The 22,303-nt window shown below is 37.3% G+C and overlaps 1 protein-coding gene across 1 annotated transcript in view; it reads left to right on the top strand.

Annotated features, from left to right (window-relative positions):
* Positions 1–8,077: 8,077 nt before the first annotated feature.
* TMEM14A (transmembrane protein 14A) overlaps positions 8,078–22,303 on the top strand; it is a 48,277-nt gene continuing 34,051 nt past the window's right edge. Inside the window, exons 1-2 of the mRNA XM_053710376.1 lie at positions 8,078–8,141; positions 14,655–14,734. Coding sequence (XP_053566351.1) covers positions 14,659–14,734 — 76 coding nt within the window. The 5' untranslated portion in view covers positions 8,078–8,141; positions 14,655–14,658. The remainder of the gene's footprint in view (positions 8,142–14,654; positions 14,735–22,303) is intronic.

Here is a 22,303-nt window from a genome sequence, read left to right on the forward strand (position 1 = left end):
GGTATATGATAAATATCCATGGATTTGTGGCTGTGAATTATCTAACAGGCTCTTTTGTTTTTATTGTCTCCTGTTTGCAAAACAAAGTGGTGAATCAAGCTGGGTGAGTTCTGGTGTCGCCGATTTATCACATTTAAGTCAAAAAATAAATAAACATAGTTGCTCCCAATCACATTTAAACTCCACATTAGAGTTTAATTTGTTAGGAAGGGTTGATATTCGACAACAACTTGACAGTGCATATCGTTTAAATATTAAAAAACATAATGAGCAAGTAACGAAAAATCGTTATGTTCTTTCGAAAATAATTAATTGTATTTTATTTTGCGGCGCATTTGAACTTGCACTTCGAGGACATGATGAACGCGAGGATTCATTAAATCCAGGCATTTTCAGAGGTCTTATAAACTTCTCAGCAGAACTTGATGCATCTCTAAAAGAACATCTTGCTAGTGCCACTGTTTTTAAAGGAACGTCAAAAGAAATTCAAAACGATTTATTAGACTGTATGCTTACTGTTTGCCAGAACCAAATAAAAAAGGAAATCTCAAAAGCAAGTTTTGTAGCAGTGATAGCAGATGAAACAACTGATGTTTCATCTGCCTTCCAATTGGTTGTTGTTTTTCGATACATTATAGGTAACGGTCAACCGGTTGAGAGATTCTGGGAATTCACTAATCCAGCTGGACATGATGCAGAATCTATAGCTACATGTATCCAGAATAATTTGGAAAAAGTTATAGACAACCCAGAAAAATTGATATCACAGAGTTACGACGGTGCAAGCGTGATGAGTGGTCAGCATGCAGGTGTTCAGGCTATAATTAAACGTACCTACAAGAATGCACATTTTGTGCATTGCTACGCACATCAACTCAATTTGATTGTCAGCCAAGCAAGCAGTCAGAATCAACAAGTTCGAGTATTTTTTTCTAACCTAAGTGACATTACTAACTTTTTTAGTAACTCGCCACAACGGATAGCTATTCTAGATGAAACTGTTAGAAGAAGGATACCTCATGGTTCAGCCACCAGGTGGAATTTCAAGAGTCGAACCGTCAATACAGTGTTTGAAAACAGGGAACAGTTAATTGAATGTATGGAAAAAATAGAGTCAACATCGAAAAAAGAAATAGCAATAAATCAAGCAGGGGCTATTCGGCGTATGTTACAAGACTCGGTATTTGTGTTTTGGCTTTCAGTTTTTAACAATATTATGCCACATGTAGATGTGTTATACAACCAACTTCAGAAAACACTAACAGACGCGGCACTTATTCGAAAACATGTTAACACTTTCCAGCAGACAATGGAAAACGAAAGGAAAAGAATGGACACAGTGATCATGACGATATCAGAAACAGAGGAAACATCAAGGAAAAGGAAGAGAGAAAATATTCACATTACTCAGACTGTGGCAGCTAAAGAGATATGCGATGTTATCACGAATCAAGTAAAAGATAGATTTTCTTTTATAACTCACTACTCGGCTGTTTCTCTCCTCCAAGCGGAAAAATTTGCAGATTACGAGAAAAATTTTCCAAATCAGCTTCTTGAACAAACATCAGCGGTTTATGACATATTACAGAAAGATCGCCTGAAAACGGAACTAGGAGTAATTTACAGAAGACCAGATTTCCGAAATATGAATGGTGCCATCAGTCTTCTACAGTTTGTAATAGAAAATAACTTGGACAGTACTTTTTCGGAGACCTACAAACTGTTGCAAATTATTTCGACTATTCCCGTGACAACTGCTGAGGCTGAGAGATGTTTCTCAACTTTAAAACGAGTTAAGACATTTCTAAGGAGCACCATGACTGAGGAAAGACTGACTGCTCTAGCCATGCTCACAATTGAAAAACAATTGATCAATGACATGCCTACATTCACTGAAAATGTTATTGATTTATTTGCCTCAAAAAAAGACAGGCGGATTGACTTAATTTACAAAAATTGTACTTGAGTTATCAACATTCTGTTTTAATCTTTACCTTTGAAGTTAATTATTAAGCACTAGTGTAATAGAAATAATCTTCTTTTGTAGAAAGTAAAATGTTGGTGTATTTATCTTAATGTTGCCACAGCCTTTGGCTGCATTGCCTAATATCGAACACTGGGGGCTAGGGCAACAATAATTGAGATGTGGTTTTATTTCTCTATAAAGTGGAAGGTTCTTTAAATCCAGGAATATATTTTCATAAATGTACATTCAAGAGTATACCCTGATGAACCCCTGAGACACACACTGGCTGTGGGGGTGAAACGGTCGTTGGTATTGTTGTGTTTGCAACACTTATGGGTGTTGTTTCAGGAGCAAGGTCGACTTAACTCCTGTATTTTCATGAACATTTCTTGGTTAAAATATGGTTTTCTAGCTCGCATGGCTATCATATACCAGTTTAGAATGGAGTGCTGCCCTATCTATTTCCTTTTGGGCAGTAAACTGTGAGATGGAGAACTCAACCTAATCTCTCTTTATTTCCTGCAACGGTGCAAGTGATTTAAGCAGTTGGGAGAGCTGCGCTTCAAGTGACGGTACATCTTGGTAGAGAGTAACGGCTTTTCAGTGAGCAGCGCTGAGGGGAGACCTGGTTTCTTTCCAGTATAGCCGGACACAGAGTCATCTCATCTATCAGCTATCAGCTATAACACAAGTAAATGCAAGTGGTGGAAAGTGTGTATGTTTTTTATGATACTTCTTGAAACAGACGGCATTTGCTGCAAAGCTTTCGGAGAAGCCTGGTTCTTCTTTTTCTCATCAGCCGCTTGCCGAGCCTACATACACACCCCTTTGCGAACAAGCCACGGATTGGATTTCGGTGACAACTGGGAAACTCCTCTCTTGTGACGTCAGACGCAAACATACAGGCTTCGTGTGAGCGGTGCACCCGCTAAGAGGTTACCAAACATAAAGCTAAGTTTGCCTGTTTTACAAGGATATTATTTCCTACACCTTGTCACACATGGAACTTGTGTATACGTATTTCATTATACGGACAATTCTTGCTTTAATCTGATAAGTGTATGCATCGTTTGATTAATAGGCTGTGAATTGTATATCTTTAAGCCTGTATATGCTCTCATCTTGCTTTGTCTTTCTAATGAAGTATACCCTTCTATCTTATGTTTCACAGTGTGATATTTGCACGCTTGACTAGCTGTGTATACAATAATATATATGCATATAATATATACCCTGTGATGTTAGCTTCTTGAGATAGAAATTAGCATACGTATGCTTAGGCAGTTAACTCTTCATTTCTATTTTACCTTGATTTGTTCTTTTTTAAACTTAGGTTACTTTTGCCTGGCCTGGCCAAATTTAGTAACTCACTATATGTGTTTGGGAAAATAAATTGGAATATATTTTAAATAACAGTCGTTCTGTGTGCTCTTTGAATCCCTTGCTTTTTTCAAATTACTAACATATAATTTGAATATTTCTCTTTCTAAAATTTATTTTTCATAAATCTAAATAAGGGTAGCACCAGTTTTGGACTTAGACAGCATTTATAGATCTACTCTCTCATATTTTCTTTACTTAGTGTACATTCAAGATACTTATTATTTCGCAGCTTTGATTAATCATTTGGTTAATATATATGTTATTATATAATTTAACTGAGCATGTATATTTTAACACTAGACATGGGTATACTGAAGAGTATGGATTCTTGTATATTAATTTAAATATTAGACATGGTCATAATATTAAATATTATAAATATATATATATAAATATATATATATATATATATATATACTTCCTACTGATAATATCTTAAGAGATTAACTTAATAGTCATTTTGCAAACAGGATCTTGTTTTTATTGTCTCCTGTTTGAAAAACAAAGTGGTGATTCAAGTTGGGTGAGTTATGGTGTCGCCGATTTATCACATTTAACTCCAAAAATATAAATAATTGCTACTAATCACATTTTTACTCCCCATTAGAGTTTAATTTGCTATGAAGGATTGATATTCGCCAACAACTTGTCAGTGCATATTGTTTGAATGTTAAAAAACACGAACATCAAGTAACCACAAATCGTTATGTTCTTTCCCAAATTATGAATTGTATTCTATTTTCCGGCGCATTTGAGCTTTCACTTCGAGGACATGATGAACGCGATGATTCATTAAATATTGGGAGACTTAAAAGGATTGTAATTTAATACTTAGTTAGTATGATACTAATAATCAGCTATACTATAGTATTAACTATTTGAAATCAATTGATTAATCATTTCATATTCTGATATTACATTGCATTTAATTAGAATTCTGTAGTGATTAATTTATTGTAACAATATTTATATTTCCTTATTATCCCACTTTAATATAAATATATTCCATATTTGAAGTCATTCCTTAATAAAGTATAGGAGTATATAAAACTATATGAAAATTAGGTACAAGTCATTTCATATGAAATTTTGTCTTCTATATGCTTGGATCGATTCTGAGCTAGAAAACCTTTCCAGACGTATATGTGGATTCAGACCTTCAAAAGTATTGTTAGTCTCATCATTTGTATATCATACAAGGGATAATTACTTTCCTGAAGATTGAGCATATCTGAACTAAAGTACAGAATTGTTTCTCTGTCACCCCAGAGAGGTAACATGGTTATCTTGTTTGTAGAGATCTAATCTCATTAAGCGATGAAGTAAAGAATCTTTTGAAGCTTAAACTTTAACAAATGTTCCCTTTGTATATTTTTTAGATATCCTGCCTGTGAGCTGTATTGGAGCATAGTATTTATATATAATTGAAGTTACATTTCATAAAAATATATTTCATATCTCTGAGTACATTACTTTAATACAGTTTGAGTGCATGAAATCATATACAGTTGTATGCAAAAGTTTAGGCACCTCTGACAATTTCCATGATTTTCAGTTATAAATAATTGGCTGTTTGGATCAGTAATTTCATTTTGATCTATCAAATAAATGAAGGACACTGTAAAAATTCAGTATTGAAATTAGGTTTATTGGATTAACAGAAAATGTGCAATATGCATCAAAAGAAAAATAGACAGGTGCATACATTTGTGCACCCTTGTTATTTTGTTGATTTGAATACCTGTAACTACCTAGCACTGATTAATTGGAAGACAAAATTGGTTTGGTGAGCCCATTAAGCCTTAAACTTCATAGACAGGTGTATCCAATCATGAGAAAAGGTTTTAAGGTGGCCAATTGCAAGTTGTTCTCTATGACTCTCCTCTGAAGAGTGGTAACATGGGGGCCACAAAACAACTCTCAAATGACCTAAAAACAAAGATTGTTCAACATCATGGTTTAGAGGAAGGCTACAAAAAGTTATTGCATAGATTTAAGATGTCAGTGTCCACTGTGAGGAACATAGTCAGCATGGTGAGGATATGGAAGACCACAGGCACAGTTCTTGTTAAGGGCAGAAGTGGCAGGCCAAGTAAAATATCGGATAGGCAAAGGATGATAAGAACGGTCAAAAACAGCCCACAGACCACCTCCAAAGACCTGTACTACTGGGAATATTGTTGAGGGTCTCATGGATTACACTCAATATCAGCAGATACTTGAGAATAATGTTGAGGAATTAGTCACAAACTTCAGTTGAAGTTACCCCCAGGCCGGGGCTGGATATTTCAAGAAGACGATGACCAAAAACACTGCTGGTTCAAATGGGTGGGGCCATTTGATGGGCGTGACTTTCACAAAGGGGTGTGGTTTTTAAAAATGGGTGTGTCTTGTTAAAAGGGGCGTGGTTTTAAAAAGGGGCGTGTTTTTCAAAGAGGCGTGGCTTTCGAATAGGGGCAGGGTCTTGTGCACCCCCATCCTAAAAATTCACCAGCCGCCACTGAGTGTATGCTATGTAGTGTGTGTGTATCTGCATATATAAGTGTATGCTATGTAGTGTGTGTGTATCTGCATGTATAAGTGTATGCTATGTAGTGTGTGTGTGTATCTGTATGTGTAAGTGTATACTATGTAGTGTGTGTGTATCTGCATATATAAGTGTATGCTATGTAGTGTGTGTGTATCTGCATGTATAAATGTATGCTATGTAGTGTGTGTGTGTATCTGCATGTATAAGTGTATGCTATGTAGTGTGTGTGTATCTGCATATATAAGTGTATGCTATGTAGTGTGTGTGTATCTGCATGTATAAGTGTATGCTATGTAGTGTGTGTGTGTATCTGCATGTATAAGTGTATGCTATGTAGTGTGTGTGTATCTACATGTATAAGTGTATGCTATGTAGTGTGTGTGTATCTGCATGTATAAGTGTATGCTATGTAGTGTGTGTGTATCTGCATATATAAGTGTATGCTATGTAGTGTGTGTGTGTATCTGCATGTGTAAGTGTATGCTATGTAGTGTGTGTGTATCTGCATGTATAAGTGTATGCTATGTAGTGTGTGTTTATCTGCATGTATAAGTGTATGCTGTGTAGTGTGTGTGTATCTGCATGTATAAGTGTATGCTATGTAGTGTGTGTGTATCTGCATGTATAAGCGTATGCTGTGTAGTGTGTGTGTATCTGCATGTATAAGTGTATGCTATGTAGTGTGTGTGTACCTGCATGAATAAGTGTATGCTCTGTAGTGTGTGTGTATCTGCATGTATAAGTGTATGCTATGTAGTGTGTGTGTGTATCTGCATGTGTAAGTGTATGCTATGTAGTGTGTGTGGATCTGCATGTATAAGTGTATGCTATGTAGTGTGTGTGTATCTACATGTGTAAGTGTATGCTATGTAGTGTGCTACTGTGAATTTTTGCTGACTTTAACCCTTTAAGGACACAGCTTTCAGTTTGCTCAATGGTTTTATGACGGAAAATATCCGTCATATGTCCTTAAGAGGTTAAAAGCCATAATCTAGAATATTAATAGGGAATGCAGACAGCAGTTTTAAAGAATTTATTATTAAATGTCCAATTAAGATAAAAATATTTAGCAATGTCTTTGCAAAAGCTAATTAAATACATAGCTCACATAGCCATACCAGTGGTTTGAGCTAGTGTTTGATTTGCTGCCTAAGTATATTAAAATATATGACTTTATTTAGAATTTTATTTATATTACTTTGGTCTTATGATTTTTAAGCCCGCCCAACACATTTCAATTTTTTTGCCACGAGGGGGGGGGGGGGGGGGATTTTGAAATGTTGGGAGGTATGAAAATTGCAGAATAAGAAGCTGACTGATAAAGAAGACAACTTCAGCCTTGTACATTTTGCAGCTTTCTTGTACTTAATGCTCATTCACAGTGGCTACCTTATAAATGACAGTCAGCATAAACCACTGTGAATGAACATTAAGAACAAGAAAGCAGCAAAATATTTCGTTTTCAGAATGATTGTCTATAGGTTGTTTGTTAAATTAAAGTTGATTTAAAAAAAAAAAAAAGCAAAGAAAAAAAAAGCTTTGAGTGGAGGTCACATGTTTCCTGTCTAGAGTGGAGCTCCAGTCGAGAAGGGTCTATCTAGCTGTAGACTGGAGCTCCACTCTAGACAGGAAACATGTGACCTCCACTCAAAGCTTTTTTTTTTTTTTAATCAACTTTAATGTAACAAAAAAGCTATAGACAATCAGTCTGAAAACGAAACATTTTGCAGCTTTCTTGTTCTTCTTAATGTGCACTCACAGTGGTTACCTTATAAATGACAATCAACATAAACCACTACCACTGTGAGTGCACATTAAGAAAAACAAGAAAGCTGCAAAATGTTTCGTTTTCAGAATGATTGTCTATAGCTTTTTTGTTACATTAAAGTTGATTAAAAAAAAAAAAAAAAGCTTTGAGTGGAGGTCACATGTTTCCTGTCTAGAGTCAGTGGAGGTCACATGTTTCCTGTCTAGAGTGGAGCTCCAGTCTGCAGCTAGACTACTTTGCTCCAGTCTGCAGCTAGACCCTTCTCAAGATAGCTGCAAAATGTTTAGTTTTCAGAATGATTGTCTATAGGTTGTTTGTTACATTAAAGTTGATTAAAAAAAAACCTTTGAGTGGAGGTCACATATTTCCTGTTTAGAGTGGAGCTCCAGTCTGCAGCCAGACACCTTTGAAGTTTAAAGGGTAGAAACAGCAGGCGGAACCAGGAAGTGACAGCATTAGACTCTGCATTATTCCTGGGCTGCCTGGTGTTAGAGGTAGGTTTGTAATGCAAATACTCTGGAAAATAAACGCAACGTCATATTAGTCCCTTGTATCAGGGGGCTATAGCAGCAGCTGTATATTGCTGGGCTGTGTATTGTAAAATCATTTCTTACTGCCTAATCTGTAATCTGTATCAATTCAGGCATGGGGAGAAATGTTGTGTAATCACTGAACAAAATGCTTTTTGTAACACTTGATTACAAAACGAAGTATACAATGTGCTTTATCACAAATACAGCATTAATAAATAAGTGCACAATAGAAGAGCATTGCCTGTCTTGCTGGGATATTTCTTTGATAAGAATTAGTTGATAATGCAGGAAACTGGACAATTTACACGTACACGATGGTTGTCAAAAAGGTGTGCTCAGAAAACACAACATATACACAATTTTGTAGGAAAATCTAGTATTGAAATGCTCCCAGTATATTCATTAAAAGAGATTATAACAAGAGTGTCGTGCATGTGATCTACCCGTGACTAAATTCTCATGGATTTTGAGGAACTGAAAATAATGGTTAATATTATCTTGGCAATGTATAGTTACTTACTTACTAGCACTATTTAGTTGGATTAATATTAATGGAAACATTTTCACAATGGCAAAAAAAACCAAACCTTGTGTAATCTCATTTGGTGCAAGAGAGCTACACGTTTATTACATTGTTTGTGCCCCATAAATAAGATAACTTTCTAAATATCTGGTTAGGCTGCATACCCTGTGGCCTATGGTATATAGAACATTTAACTGTACTCAGGAAAAGCCAGGGTGTAACAGCTTTCCAGAGGTGACACATAGAGGGATCCTAGCCACCAGACAGATAAAATGCAACCCTTATTTTGACAAAGGGACATGTGAAACTCTTAATGAGGACTTGAGCACCAATCTGTACTTTAAAAGTTTTCATGCCCCTGCCATTGACATTTTTATGACAAGCACCATACTTGAAGGATTACTTTATGTAACATCTAACATATTAAAGTTAATAAACATTAATTAAAACCTACTGACCAATATTTTCTCCAAAACGAAGTTTCATAACGTTCTAAAAGTTATATCTTTTATTCGCCGGTGATGTCACGTTATCCTGCCCACTATTTTCAGCACTGAGTGTTCAAAATACTTAAACCAATAACTTTGTGTTTAAAGCGCCATTTTGAAACCTAGGTATTGTAAACGGATTGGTACAGAGCAAAGGATACCCACGGAGTGGGTTTGGAAAACAATTAAATTTGCAGACAAGATTTCTGATATACGGTAGAGATATGTTAATGAAATGCTATTGATAAAAAGCGTATTTGGGGTAGTTAGTTGGTAACAGGCATAGAAAATATTTACTTACAGTGGCCCTTTAATGTATAATGGCTCCAAATTAGCCTATCTACACTAAATACAATATTCATCACCTACACACATCCCTCATATAAGAGAAGAGATTCCTCTGTTTCAGAGGTTTTTTTTTTTTTATACTCTTGGTTAGTTTTTCTTAATCCCAGTCATCGGGGTATACTAACAGGCCATATTTTTAGATTTACCTTGGATGACAGCAAGTTACTAACCATGGTTACTGATTAACCCCTTAATGACCACAGCACTTTTCCATTTTCTGTCCGTTTGGGACCAAGGCTATTTTTACATTTCTGCGGTGTTTGTGTTTAGCTGTAATTTTCCCCTTACTCATTTAATGTACCCACACATATTATATAACGTTTTTCTCGCCATTAAATTGACTTTCAAAATATACCATTATTTTCATCATATCTTATAATTTACTATAAAAATTTGTATAAAATATGAGGAAAAAATGGAAAAAAACACACTTTTTCTAACTTTGACCCCCAAAATCTGTTACACATCTACAACCACCAGAAAACACCCATGCTAAATAGTTTCTAAATTTTGTCCTGAGTTTAGAAATACCCAATGTTTACATCTTCTTTGCTTTTTTTGCAAGTTATAGGGCCATAAATACAAGTAGCACTTTGCTATTTCCAAACCACTTTTTTTCAAAATTAGCACTAGTTACATTAGGACACTGATATCTTTCAGGAATCCCTGAATATCCATTGACATGTATATATATATTTTTTTTTAGAAGACATCCCAAAGTATTGATCTAGGCCCATTTTGGTATATTTCATGCCACCGTTTCACCGCCAAATGCGATCAAATAAAAAAAATTGTTCACTTTTTCACAATTTTTTTCACAAACTTTAGGTTTCTCACTGAAATTATTTACAAAAAACTTATGCAATTATAGCATACATGGTTGTAAATGCTTCTCTGGGATCCCCTTTGTTCATAAATAGCAGACATATATGGCTTTGGTTTTGCTTTTTACTAATTAGAAGGCTGCTAAATGCGACTGCGCACCACACGTGTATTATGCCCAGCAGTGAAGGGGTTAATTAGGGAGCATGTAGGGAGCTTCTAGGGTTAATTTTAGCTTCAGTGTAGTGTAGTAGACAACCCCAAGTATTGATCTAGGCCCATTTTGGTATATTTCATGCCACCATTTCACCGCCAAATGCGTTCAAATTAAAAAAAAACGCTAAATTTTTCACAATTTTAGGTTTCTCACTGAAATTATTTACAAACAGCATGTGCAATTATGGCACAAATAATTGTAAATGTTTCTCTGGGATCCCCTTTGTTCAGAAATAGCAGACATATATGACTTTGGCGTTGCTTTTTGGTAATTAGAAGGCCGCTAAGTGCTGCTGCGCATCACACGTGTATTATGGCTAGCAGTGAAGGGGTTAATTAGGTAGTTTGTAGGGAGCTTGCAGGGTTAATTTTAGCTTTAGTGTAGAGATCAGCCTCCCACTTGACACATCAGACCCCCTGATCCCTCCCAAACAGCTCCCTTCCCTCCCCCACCCCACAATTGTCCCCGCCATCTTAAGTACTGGCAGAAAGTCTGCCAGTACTAAAATAAACATGTTTTTTTAAAAAAAAAAATAAAAAAAATCTTTAGCATATTTACATATGCTTTGTAGGATCCCCCCTTAGCCCCCAACCTCCCTGATCCCCCCCAAAACAGCTCTCTAACCCCCCCTCTGCATTATTGGGGGCCATCTTGGGTACTGGCAGCTGTCTGCCAGTACCCAGTTTACAATATATTTTCTCTTTTTTATTTTATTTTTTTATGGTTTTCTGTAGTGTAGCTTCCCCACGACCAACCCCTACCCCCACCCCCTCCCAGATCCCTTAGATTACTTTTTTTGGGGCATTTATTCCCCCTCTTCCTCCCACTTACATAGTGTAGTGTAAGTGGTTCCCACCCCCTCCCTCCCCGTGCACGCGCCCGCCCGCCGCCCCCCGTGCACGCGCGCTTGTCTGTGCGCGCCCCTGACTTTCCCGCCCCCGATCCCGCCCCCCTCTGTGTGTCAGAAACCATCGATGGCCGCCCACCCGCCTCCCACTGCAGCTCCCACCCACCAACGATTGCGGCCATCGATGTCTGGTGTAGAGAGGGCCACAGAGTGGCTCTCTCTGCACCGGAGGGGTACAAATTGTTATTGCAGGATGCCTCGATATTGAGGCATCCTGCAATAACCGGAAAGCAGCTGGAAGCGATGAGGATCGCTTCCAGCTGCTTTCCAAACCGAGGACGTACGCCATACGTCCTCAGGCGTTAACTGCCTTTTTTTCTGAGGACGTATGGCGTACGTCCTCGGTCATTAAGGGGTTAAACAATTATTTCACCTTTAAGGTTCAGGTAACCTGAAAATCTGTCCTTTTAGTGTGCCCCAAGGACTGGATGAAAGAAACACTGCTCAATGTACTATGGGCTCGATTTACCAAAGCCCTATGGCTGCAAGATCTCACAAGAACTTGCTTGCCGTAATTTATCAAGCAGCGGTCACCAGACCGCCGCTTCCTTAAAGGGACAGTCTAGGCCAAAATAAACTTTCATGATTCAGATAGAGCATGTAAATTTAAACAATTTTCCAATTTACTTTTATCACCAATTTTGCTTTGTTCTCTTGGTATTCTTAGTTGCAAGCTTAACCTAGGAGGTTCATATGCTAATTTCTTAGACCTTGAAGCCCACCTCTTTCAGTTTGCATTTTAACAGTTTTTCACCACTGGAGGGTGTTAGTTCACATATTTCATATTGATAACACTGTGCTCGTGCACGAGAAGTTATCTGTGAGCAGGCACTGATTGGCTAGACTGCAAGTCTGTCAAAAGAACTTAAAAAAGGGGCAGTTTGCAGAGGCTTAGATACAAGATAATCACAGAGGTTAAAAGTATATTATTATAACTGTGTTGGTTATGCAAAACTGGGAAATGGGTAATAAAGGGATTATCTATCTTTTAAAACAATAAAAATTTTGGTGTAGAATGTCCCTTTAACCTTTTCGCCACCATCTAAGGTGGCGAAATTCAATTTCCAAGGTCGAGTCCAACGAAGAGATTGACAGCTCCTGCCCGCGCGTGATTGGCTGTACACGGGCAGGGAGCGGGATTGCACGCGAGCGCAAAATTGCCCTCGTGTGAAATGTTGATTACCTGCGGGTAATTTTAAATGGACTTTCATTCATCAGTTGTAATGAAGATGAGCTATAACTTACTTTTTAATGTAAATATGAAATTCAAATATCCGGCGCTTTGCCGCCCACTTCAGAAGTTGTTTTTTTTGAGAGCTAACGGTTTGAATTTTTCTCCAATCAGTGTTCTAGCTACAACAAAATGTGCCATATGGGGAGAATGCTGATTGGATAACAATTCAAACTGTTGGCTCTCAGAAAAATTTACTTTTGAAGTTGGCGACGGAGCGTTGGGAATTTTAATTTCATATCTACATTAAAAAGTAAGTTACAGCGCATCTTTATTACCACTGATGAATTAAACTCCATCTAAAATATCACAAACATCCCGGAGCTATTTTTATCATCACTTTAAAGGGCCTTGCAGTTCTTAGCATATGTGGGGGGAATCCACACACATCAAGGATTCCCCAGCAGCTGCACAAAGCCTAATACCACTATTTTTATACAAGTTCTTCACATATTGTGAGAGAAAAATAGACAACTTCCAGTCTTCTTTTTGTGTGCTTTAGTTTTTTCTTAGGCTAGGGAAACTGTGAAAGTAGATGCTGCACCTGGTGCTCTTTCACATACAAGACAAATTGACTGCAGTGCATAAGAACATGCAAGCGAACAGTCTCACCCAAACAGGCTGTGTCTCTGCATTTGAAAAAGATGTGTAACAAATCCCATAGACACTTTACCTTAGTGGTCATGGAACAGGTCCAACAGACCTAGGAAGGTGGGAACAGATTGTTCCAGTTACGTAAGATGGAAACTTTTTGGATTTACTCACTGAATATACTGGAGCCAATATAAATACATTGATATTGTATTCATTACATAATATCTTCTAATCCAATCTTGTCACATTTTGTAAACATTTATTCACCTGCAGACAAAAACTTGCTTTTATCTTTGTATTTTGATATTACTTGACTCATCACAGAATTTCTTCATTCACTATGATTTCTGTATTTATAAAATAAAAATGGTAGTTTTTCAGAAATCCTATTTTTCATAACAAAAATCATAAATTACAAATTGCTGTGTATATGACGCAGCACTTGTTAATGGGCCATAATAGTCGAAAAAAAGACTAGTGACCCTGCACTAATGTATGTTTAACCACTGCAAAGTACTGCTTTGGATCTGCAGAGCACTGCTGGTTCTGTGCCTAAACCACTGATCCAATCAGCAGCGCAAGTTACACAGCTGTGTCCTGCGACTAGCGATGCTGATTGGATCAGTGTGAGTTTTTTTTCTTTCAATTGTGGGGTCTAATGCCTTTCTAGGTAGTAGTTGACTACCATAGAAATTGTAATTTGTGTGGTAGGTGATTTTTTGGGTGCACTACAATTTAGCAAGTGACCCCTCTTTTGAAAGATGAGAAGACCCTTTTTATGTGAGGTGGTCACATGCTCAGGTGGCAATCAGGAGATCAATATAGCAACACTTATTACCCGATAGTGATTAGAAAACAGATTATAATCAGGATGTTCCCACACAATACATAATGGGACATGAATACCCTTATTTCAAAGCAGTAATCATTTGTTTTGCCAGGTGATTGTTAGGATAATGGCACTTATTTATTTATCAGTAGAATATGTTTTTATTTATACCAGTTTTCTGTGGTTAGTTAGCTTGATGCTGTTCTTTTTAGTATTTGACTGTACACTTGTTTCTACTACACATAGCATTTATTTTCAAGCAACAATTATTTTGGATGCAACGAATGATCTCCCTATCCTCAGTGGCTGGGCAAAAAAAACAACTACTAAAAGCTCAGGGTTACTAGAGTTTCCCTGTTTTTTACACCTGGGCTATGACAATTCAGAAGGGTTATAAATCAGTACACGTAGGTGACATGGTCTGGTTATCTCTGCATTGTTCATAATAATGTAGCTGCTACCCATGAATGCTTGATACCCCTACAGTAATGTGCACTTTCCTGTATTTCTTCTAGAATCATGGCAGTGGACTGGATTGGTTTTGGTTATGCTGCTCTTTTGGTTTTTGGTGGCTTCCTTGGATATTCACGTAAAGGTATTGCTTATATATAGACTGCAATATATATACTGTGTGTGTGTATATATGTATATGTGTGTATATATATATATATACAGGTGAAACTCGAAAAATTAGAATATTGTGCAAAAGTTCATTTATTTCAGTAATGCAACTTAAAAGGTGAAACTAATATATGAGATAGACTCATTACATGCAAAGCAAGATAGTTCAAGCCGTGATTTGTCATAATTGTGATGATTATGGTTTACAGCTCATGAAAACCCCAAATCCACAATCTCAGAAAATTAGAATATTACATGCAATCAATAAAACAAGGATTGTACATAGAACAATATTGGACCTCTGAAAAGTATAAGCATGCACACTGTATGTACTCAGTACTTGGTTTGGGCCCCTTTTGCAGCAATTACTGCCTCAATGTGGCATGGCATGGAAGCTATCAGCCTGTGACACTGCTGAGGTGTTATGGAAGACCAGGATGCTTCAATAGCGGCCTTCAGCTCTTCTGCATTGCTCGGTCTCATGTCTCTCATCTTTCTCTTGGCAATGCCCCATAGATTCTCTATGGGGTTCAGGTCAGGCGAGTTTGCTGGCCAATCAAACACAGTAATCCCACGGTGATTGAACCAGGTTTTGGTGCTTTTGGCAGTGTGGGCAGGTGAAAAGTCCTGCTGGAAAATTATGTCAGCATCCCCATAGAGCTCGTCTGCGGAAGGAAGAATGAAGTGCTCCAAAATCTCCATGTAGACGGCTGCGTTGACCCTGGACTTAATGAAGCTCAGTGGACCAACACCAGCAGATGACATGGTTCCCCAAATCAACACAGACTGTGGAAACTTCACACTGGACTTCAAGCATCTTGCTGTGTGTGCCTCTCCATTCTTCCTCCATACTCTGGGTCCTTGGTTTCCAAATGAGATGCAAAATTTGCTCTCATCAGAAAAGAGGACTTTGGACCACTGAGCAACAGACCAGGTCTGTTTTTCTTTAGCCCAGGTAAGACGCTTCTGATGTTGTTTGTTGTTCAGGAGTGGCTTGACAAGAGGAATACGACATCTGAAGCCCATGTTCAGGATCCGTCTGTGTGTGGTGGCTTTTGATGATGCACTGACTCCAGCCTCAGTCCACTCCTTGTGAAAGTCCCCAACACTTTTGAATGGCCTTTTCCTGACAATCCTCTCTAGGCTGCGGTCATCCCTGCTGCTTGTGCACCTTTTTCTTCCACACTTTTCGCTACCACATAACTATCTATTAATGTGCTTTGATACAGCACTTTGGGAACATCCAACTTCTTTTGCAATTACCTTTTGAGGCTTTCCCTCCTTATGGAGGGTGTCAATGATGCTTTTCTGCACAACTGTCAGGTCAGCAGTCTTTCCCATCATTGTGATTCCTACTGAACCAGACTGAGAGACCATTTAAAGGCTCAGGAACCCTTTGCAGGTGTTATGGCTTAATTAGCTGATTAGAGTGGGACACTTTGAGCCTAGAATATTGCACCTTTTCACAATATTCTAATTTTCTGAGATTGTGGATTTGGGGTTTTCATGAGATGTAAGCCATAATCATCACAATTATGACAAATCACGACTTGAACTATCTTGCTTTGCATGTAATGAGTCTATCTCATATATTAGTTTCACCTTTTAAGTTGCATTACTGAAATTAAAAGAACTTTTGCACAATATTCTTATTTTTCTAGTTTCACCTGTATGTGTGTGTGTATATGTGTGTGTATGTATGTATATATATATATATATATATATATATAAATAAAAGAGATCAGCGCTAGAAGTTTATGAGTGTACTGCTGGTCTTAATATATCTTCCCATCCACTACTGGAAAATATATGTATACGCAAAACCCTTGCTAGTTAGGCAGCAAACAGTCTCATTCTGTCAAGTATGGCAAGTCTATGGATGTATATTATTCATTAATATCCACAATGCTAGTTCCTGTGTGCTGTGGAGGAGTAGGCTGCTCGTCTGAGAGAAGAAGAAAGATCCCCCGCAGGGCAAGGTTCCTCTTAGTGATCTAGAAGAGTGTGAGACAAAACAAGCGCCCAGAGGCACACTTCGTGTAGTACGTTTTAAATAAATCACTTATACTTTAACAGTTGGAAAAAATCCGCTCTCACCTGGTTCAACCTCAACTTATGAGGTATGTAATAGGCGCTTCTGTTTATATACTCTTGTCCCGTATCGTCCTCCTTGAACTGTAAACTTGAAAGCAGAATAGTCCCTTTGAAATAGAGGGTGTTTATATTCTAAATTCTGCTCTTCACAAACTAGATCTGGCTCCTCATAAAAAGTGTTGTCTGGTGTAGTTGCATCTGATAAAGCACAAATGATAATGATAAAGTACATATATATATATATGTGTATGTATATATATATATATAATAAAGTAGCAAGAATGCTTAGCCTTTTTTAATTAAAAGATCATTACTTTGAATGTTTTTGTACTCACTGTACACATACTTGCGAGTCAGCTTTAAAGGGATATGAAACCCAAAAATAGTCTTTTGTGATTCAGATTGAGTATGCAGTTTTAACCCCTTCGCGACAAGGAATTTCAGAGAAAAACTTGCCCAAAATACTGTTTTTTTTTTTTTTTTGTTTTTTTTTTGCTATCACTCCATTTAAACAGAAATAGAGCATTGTTTTTGTTTTATTTACTTATCAAAACTATATATATATATATATATATATATATATATATATATATATATATATATATATATATATATATATATATATATATTAGGTCTGTGCGATATGGGGGGGTAAATCGCAATTGTTTTTGCGATTTTCTTATAAATTACTATAACACCTTAATTTTTCATTAAAAATGTATTCAAAACTACAGAATCTTTACACATACATACACACATATATACATACAGACATATATTGTGATTAGGGATTGCTGTACCGCAGAGGCGCTAAGGATGGATTGAAGTCAGTGCATGTCAGCACCCCCTGTGTAACCTACATAAGTCCCATCAGTTCCCACTGTAACCCCCCCAATAAGCACCCCCTTTAACATCATAAGCACTGCCTGTAACCACCATCAGCCCCCAACCCACATAAGTCCCAGCGCACCCCCCCTCCCTGTAACCCGCATCAGCCACAGCGCTCCCCCGTAAGTTGGCTCAATGTCGCAAGGCGGACACGGCAAGTCGGTGGCGTGCGATGGAGCAATTTGGAACAGCTGATTTTAGGAGGTTGGGCCTCTTGCGCATGCAGAGTGACGTCACCGGAAGTGACAGGGTTCCAAATCCTGAAGAGTTTGACAATTCGACATGACACCAGCCCTCCTGTACCCCATAGGTGACGTCAAAAGGGGCGGGGCTAAAACGCATACTCTCACAGTTTTAAAACCACAGCGGTTAATCGCGGTTTTAAATCGCATATGCGATTAATCGTGCAGCCCTAATAAATAAATATATATATATATATATATATATATATATATATATATATATATATATATATATATATATATATATATATATATATAATTTTTTTTTTTTTTTTCAAAGGAATTGATCTAGGCCCATTTTGGTATATTTCATGCTCCATTTTGCTGTCAAATGCAATCATGTAAAAAAATTGTTTACTTTTTCACAAACTTTGGCTTTCTATTTGAAATTATTTACATACCGCTTGTGTAATCATGACACAAATAGTTGTAAAAGCTCTGAGATCCCCATTGTTCGGAAAACAGTTGACATTTGGCTTCCACCATGTCGGCTGTAGATCTACATTATGCGGTACAATGGGCTATGTACTGCATAATGTAGTTCTATGTCCAAATGACACAAGGGGTTAAAAAACTTTATGATTTACTTCTATTGTAAAATGTTCTACGTTCTCTTGGTATCTTTTGTTTAAAAAGCAGGGATGTAAGCTCAGGAGCCTGCACATTTCTGGAGCACTATATGGCAGCAGTTTTGCAAGAATGTTATTGATTTGCAAGAGCACTAGATGGCAGCAGTATTCCCTGCCATGTGGTGCTCCAGACACCTTTCTAGGGTTCTCTTCAACAAGGAAAACCATGTAATGAAACGTATTTTATAATAGAAGTTAATTAGATATTTTTTTTTAAACAATTCTATGTTTGGGTTTCATATCCCTTTTAAGGTAATTCAGTGTAACAGGACGGATTTGGTAGTGAAAAAGCAGCATAACAGATATAACAGAATCTTTGTAGTGTGAGAAAGTTACAAATTCTAGAAATAACATTTAAGAACTAATTGCAGGATATATGGGCAATAAGAGAGTGCAGGAGCCAATGTAACTTCAAATCAGTGACATGGACTTTATTATAAGTATGCGTAGGAGAGACTGAGATAAGAAATGACCCTGGTGTGACGCTTGTATTGTATAGAGTCTAAAGTGCGGGGAAAAGGAGAAACAACAATGGCACGACGTATGTTGTTGCCTAAACAGGTTGAGATTAAAGTCAAATGTTACTATTCATAGTGACAGGACTATATCAACGTGATAAATAAGGCAGGTGCTGTACACCAAGAGAAACTGTTAGCACAAAGAACCAGTGGGCTACTGGGAAAGTGTGTACATGTGTAGCACTCAACAACACAAAAGTGAAGTATAATCAGAGGGGAAATATAACATTGTAAACATCCGGAATGAAGGGGTTAAAACTTAACTTTTATTAATATTGGATCATAAAAGAAATGGTAACATAAAAACACAAGGGCATTGCCACCTGTACTCCTAAATCACGTTGTCTACTGTCTACTACCAAGGTGTAAGAAATGATCACTAGTCATACATGTGCATGGGAGATAGCACTGACGTATTCACAATTGGTTAGATAAACTGTCTGCGAGTACCAAATTACCAGGGTAAGGGAACCACGCCTACTAATAAGTGTAGCATTATCTAGTTATGTCCCATAGTAAGAGATGAGTACCATAGCATATCAAATATGATATTGTGCCTGAGTAGGCTATATTACTAATTTTACCATAGGCATATAGATGTGTGAGAACTTCCCAATGGTGTAGTTAGTGTACCCAATTTGATTCAATTCAAAATAATCTCACTATCAAAGTGGCCTATATATATTAGGCGACAAAAGTGCATCAATTACCAGCATTGTAATATTGGCGTAAAAGCATTAACACATTGACCAGGGAGAACAAGAATAGAACCCCGGATTGGGGAAAAAATGAAGGTACAAAATGCCATAAGCCTACTTATGCAGTGGGTCCTGGAATACCGTAATTAAACTCTAGAGAGTCTAGGAGAATGTAGATGGATTTACCTCCTAGACTGTGTTCACCCCAAAGGGTTAAACAAGCGGAATAATTTTTATTGTTTTTTATAATTAGAACATAGTTTAATTTCCAAGTGGTATTTACATATAGAGACAGACACACCAATTTTATCATACAATTACGCAATTGGTTTGCCACTTTTTTCTCACCACCCAGTCCCTGGTTGTCCCCTTTCGTTGTGCCATGTTTTCACATTTTGTTCACATAACCTTGTTTTGACTTTTGGCTCACTGGTTTTTTACTTTATGCCCATTGTATTATTTACTTGACCCTTCATTCCTGTAATTCCTAGGGCGACTACACTTCACCTGTCGTCCATATCCTTATAAGACTCCCTTTTAATGACGATTACACACCTTATTATATTAGCTTATCACCCATCATCTTCCTTCACTTTATCCCATAGTAATGAATTATTATATTGTCTGGGATCCTAGTAATCCGATCACTTGTTGAACATTCTCACTATACCCCTTTCACCTATGATGCTCTCGCCCCCATCTGGCGGGCTCATCACCATCACACAACTCTCACCGCTTTTGACATTTGTTCCACATTGTTAGTGCAATTTGTGACATCTATAACGTTTAGGAGATATCTTCTCCTTTTATTCTGTATATGTAATGTGAGTCACCTGGGAAGTGGCTTCCATTTCGTTACATACAATTCACATTATTGTTTTCTACACATACATCTAACACAATTTGTGTGCAACCTAATATAAGTATCTAGGTACATTTTTGTACATCTCAAGATCCTTACAGTGATAGCTAATTTATCTCATTATAGCGACATAATGTATGTTTTTTACATACTATGTGAATTCATTCTGTGTGTTTAACCATATGATGATTCTAGCGAGGAGAAAAGTGATTTTGGTTACTCAGATATCTAAAAAAACTTGTGGTACGGTTCAATACAAGCAATGTGTTGAAATTGTGTACAATCCAAGATCGTTACAGCGCAACTCTTAGTCTGTCCCAATATATTCATACCACTATATGCTATTTATATCCTGTACTAGTTTTCTCATTTACCCTTTTAATTATTTCCGTTTGTTTATCCTTACTACGATCTAAACAGGATTGTGGTTACCTAGTAACCTCCATATGTCAGTATACATAGATAACACAGTAGGGCTATCACGCCCCTCTTACTGACCAATCGGCTGTCAGTACGCATTTCCACCTATTGGATTGCTCTTTATCCATATCGTCACTCTGCCATAAACCTATAAATGTCCGGATCAGAGGCGGGCACCCCACCTTTGATAAAGAAGTTGTGCAAAACATGTTAGGGGGAGTAGGGACTTAGTAGTCTCTCTCCTGACTCTCAGATATATTTTTTAACCTGCATCGGCATTCTCCTGCACCCTTTAGATATAATAGTTGTTTACTGGTAATGCTACTCTGCATTTGGCTGACAAATGGTGTCGCTGTAGTAATAGTTTAATTTATTTTAGGTGTAACTACTTGGTTAACTGATGCCTACTGTCATTACCTTTCGAGACAAATATGATACCCAATAACTAATTACCTTTGATGTATATACCTGACATTACTCTACTCTAGTTAAATATTGAACAACGTTAATGGATATCTAGTAGTTCTGATTGTCCACCCGACTGGTTGTATTCCCCAGTAACGTACTGCCCAGTCTCCCAATAATCTCTAGTCGGTTTTCCGACCGTGATAACTACCTACCCGTATTTGTTAGTATCCCAGGTGCATACAATTCTCAGTGCACTCCAACACAGCACCACTTAACTAGCTAAGTTATAATACTACATAGACATTCCCGTAATAAGGGGTAATAATATTAATGTCTCATGATTTATACGACATCACTATGCCAGCCGTGGTTGCTAGCCGATACTGATTAAGGGTAACAACCTGTTGCAGTTGTTATATTAATTGATCCTATTACTACAGTCAGCCACCATATACGTGACTCTCTAGAGTTTAATTACGGTATTCCAGGACCCACTGCATAAGTAGGCTTACGGCATTTTGTACCTTCATTTTTTTCCCCAATCGGGGGTTCTATTCTTGTTCTCCCTGGTCAATGTGTTAATGCTTTTACACCAATATTACAATTCTGGTAATTGATGCACTTTTGTTGCCTAATATATATATTATTATTATCGGTTATCTGTAGAGCGCCAACAGATTCCGCAGCGCTAATATATAGGCCACTTTGATAGTGAGATTATTTTGAATGAAATCAAATTGGGTACACTAACTACACCATTGGGAAGTTCTCACACATCTATATG

Source organism: Bombina bombina, chromosome 4 (genome assembly GCF_027579735.1).
Source record: "Bombina bombina isolate aBomBom1 chromosome 4, aBomBom1.pri, whole genome shotgun sequence".
Lineage (NCBI taxonomy): Eukaryota > Metazoa > Chordata > Amphibia > Anura > Bombinatoridae > Bombina > Bombina bombina.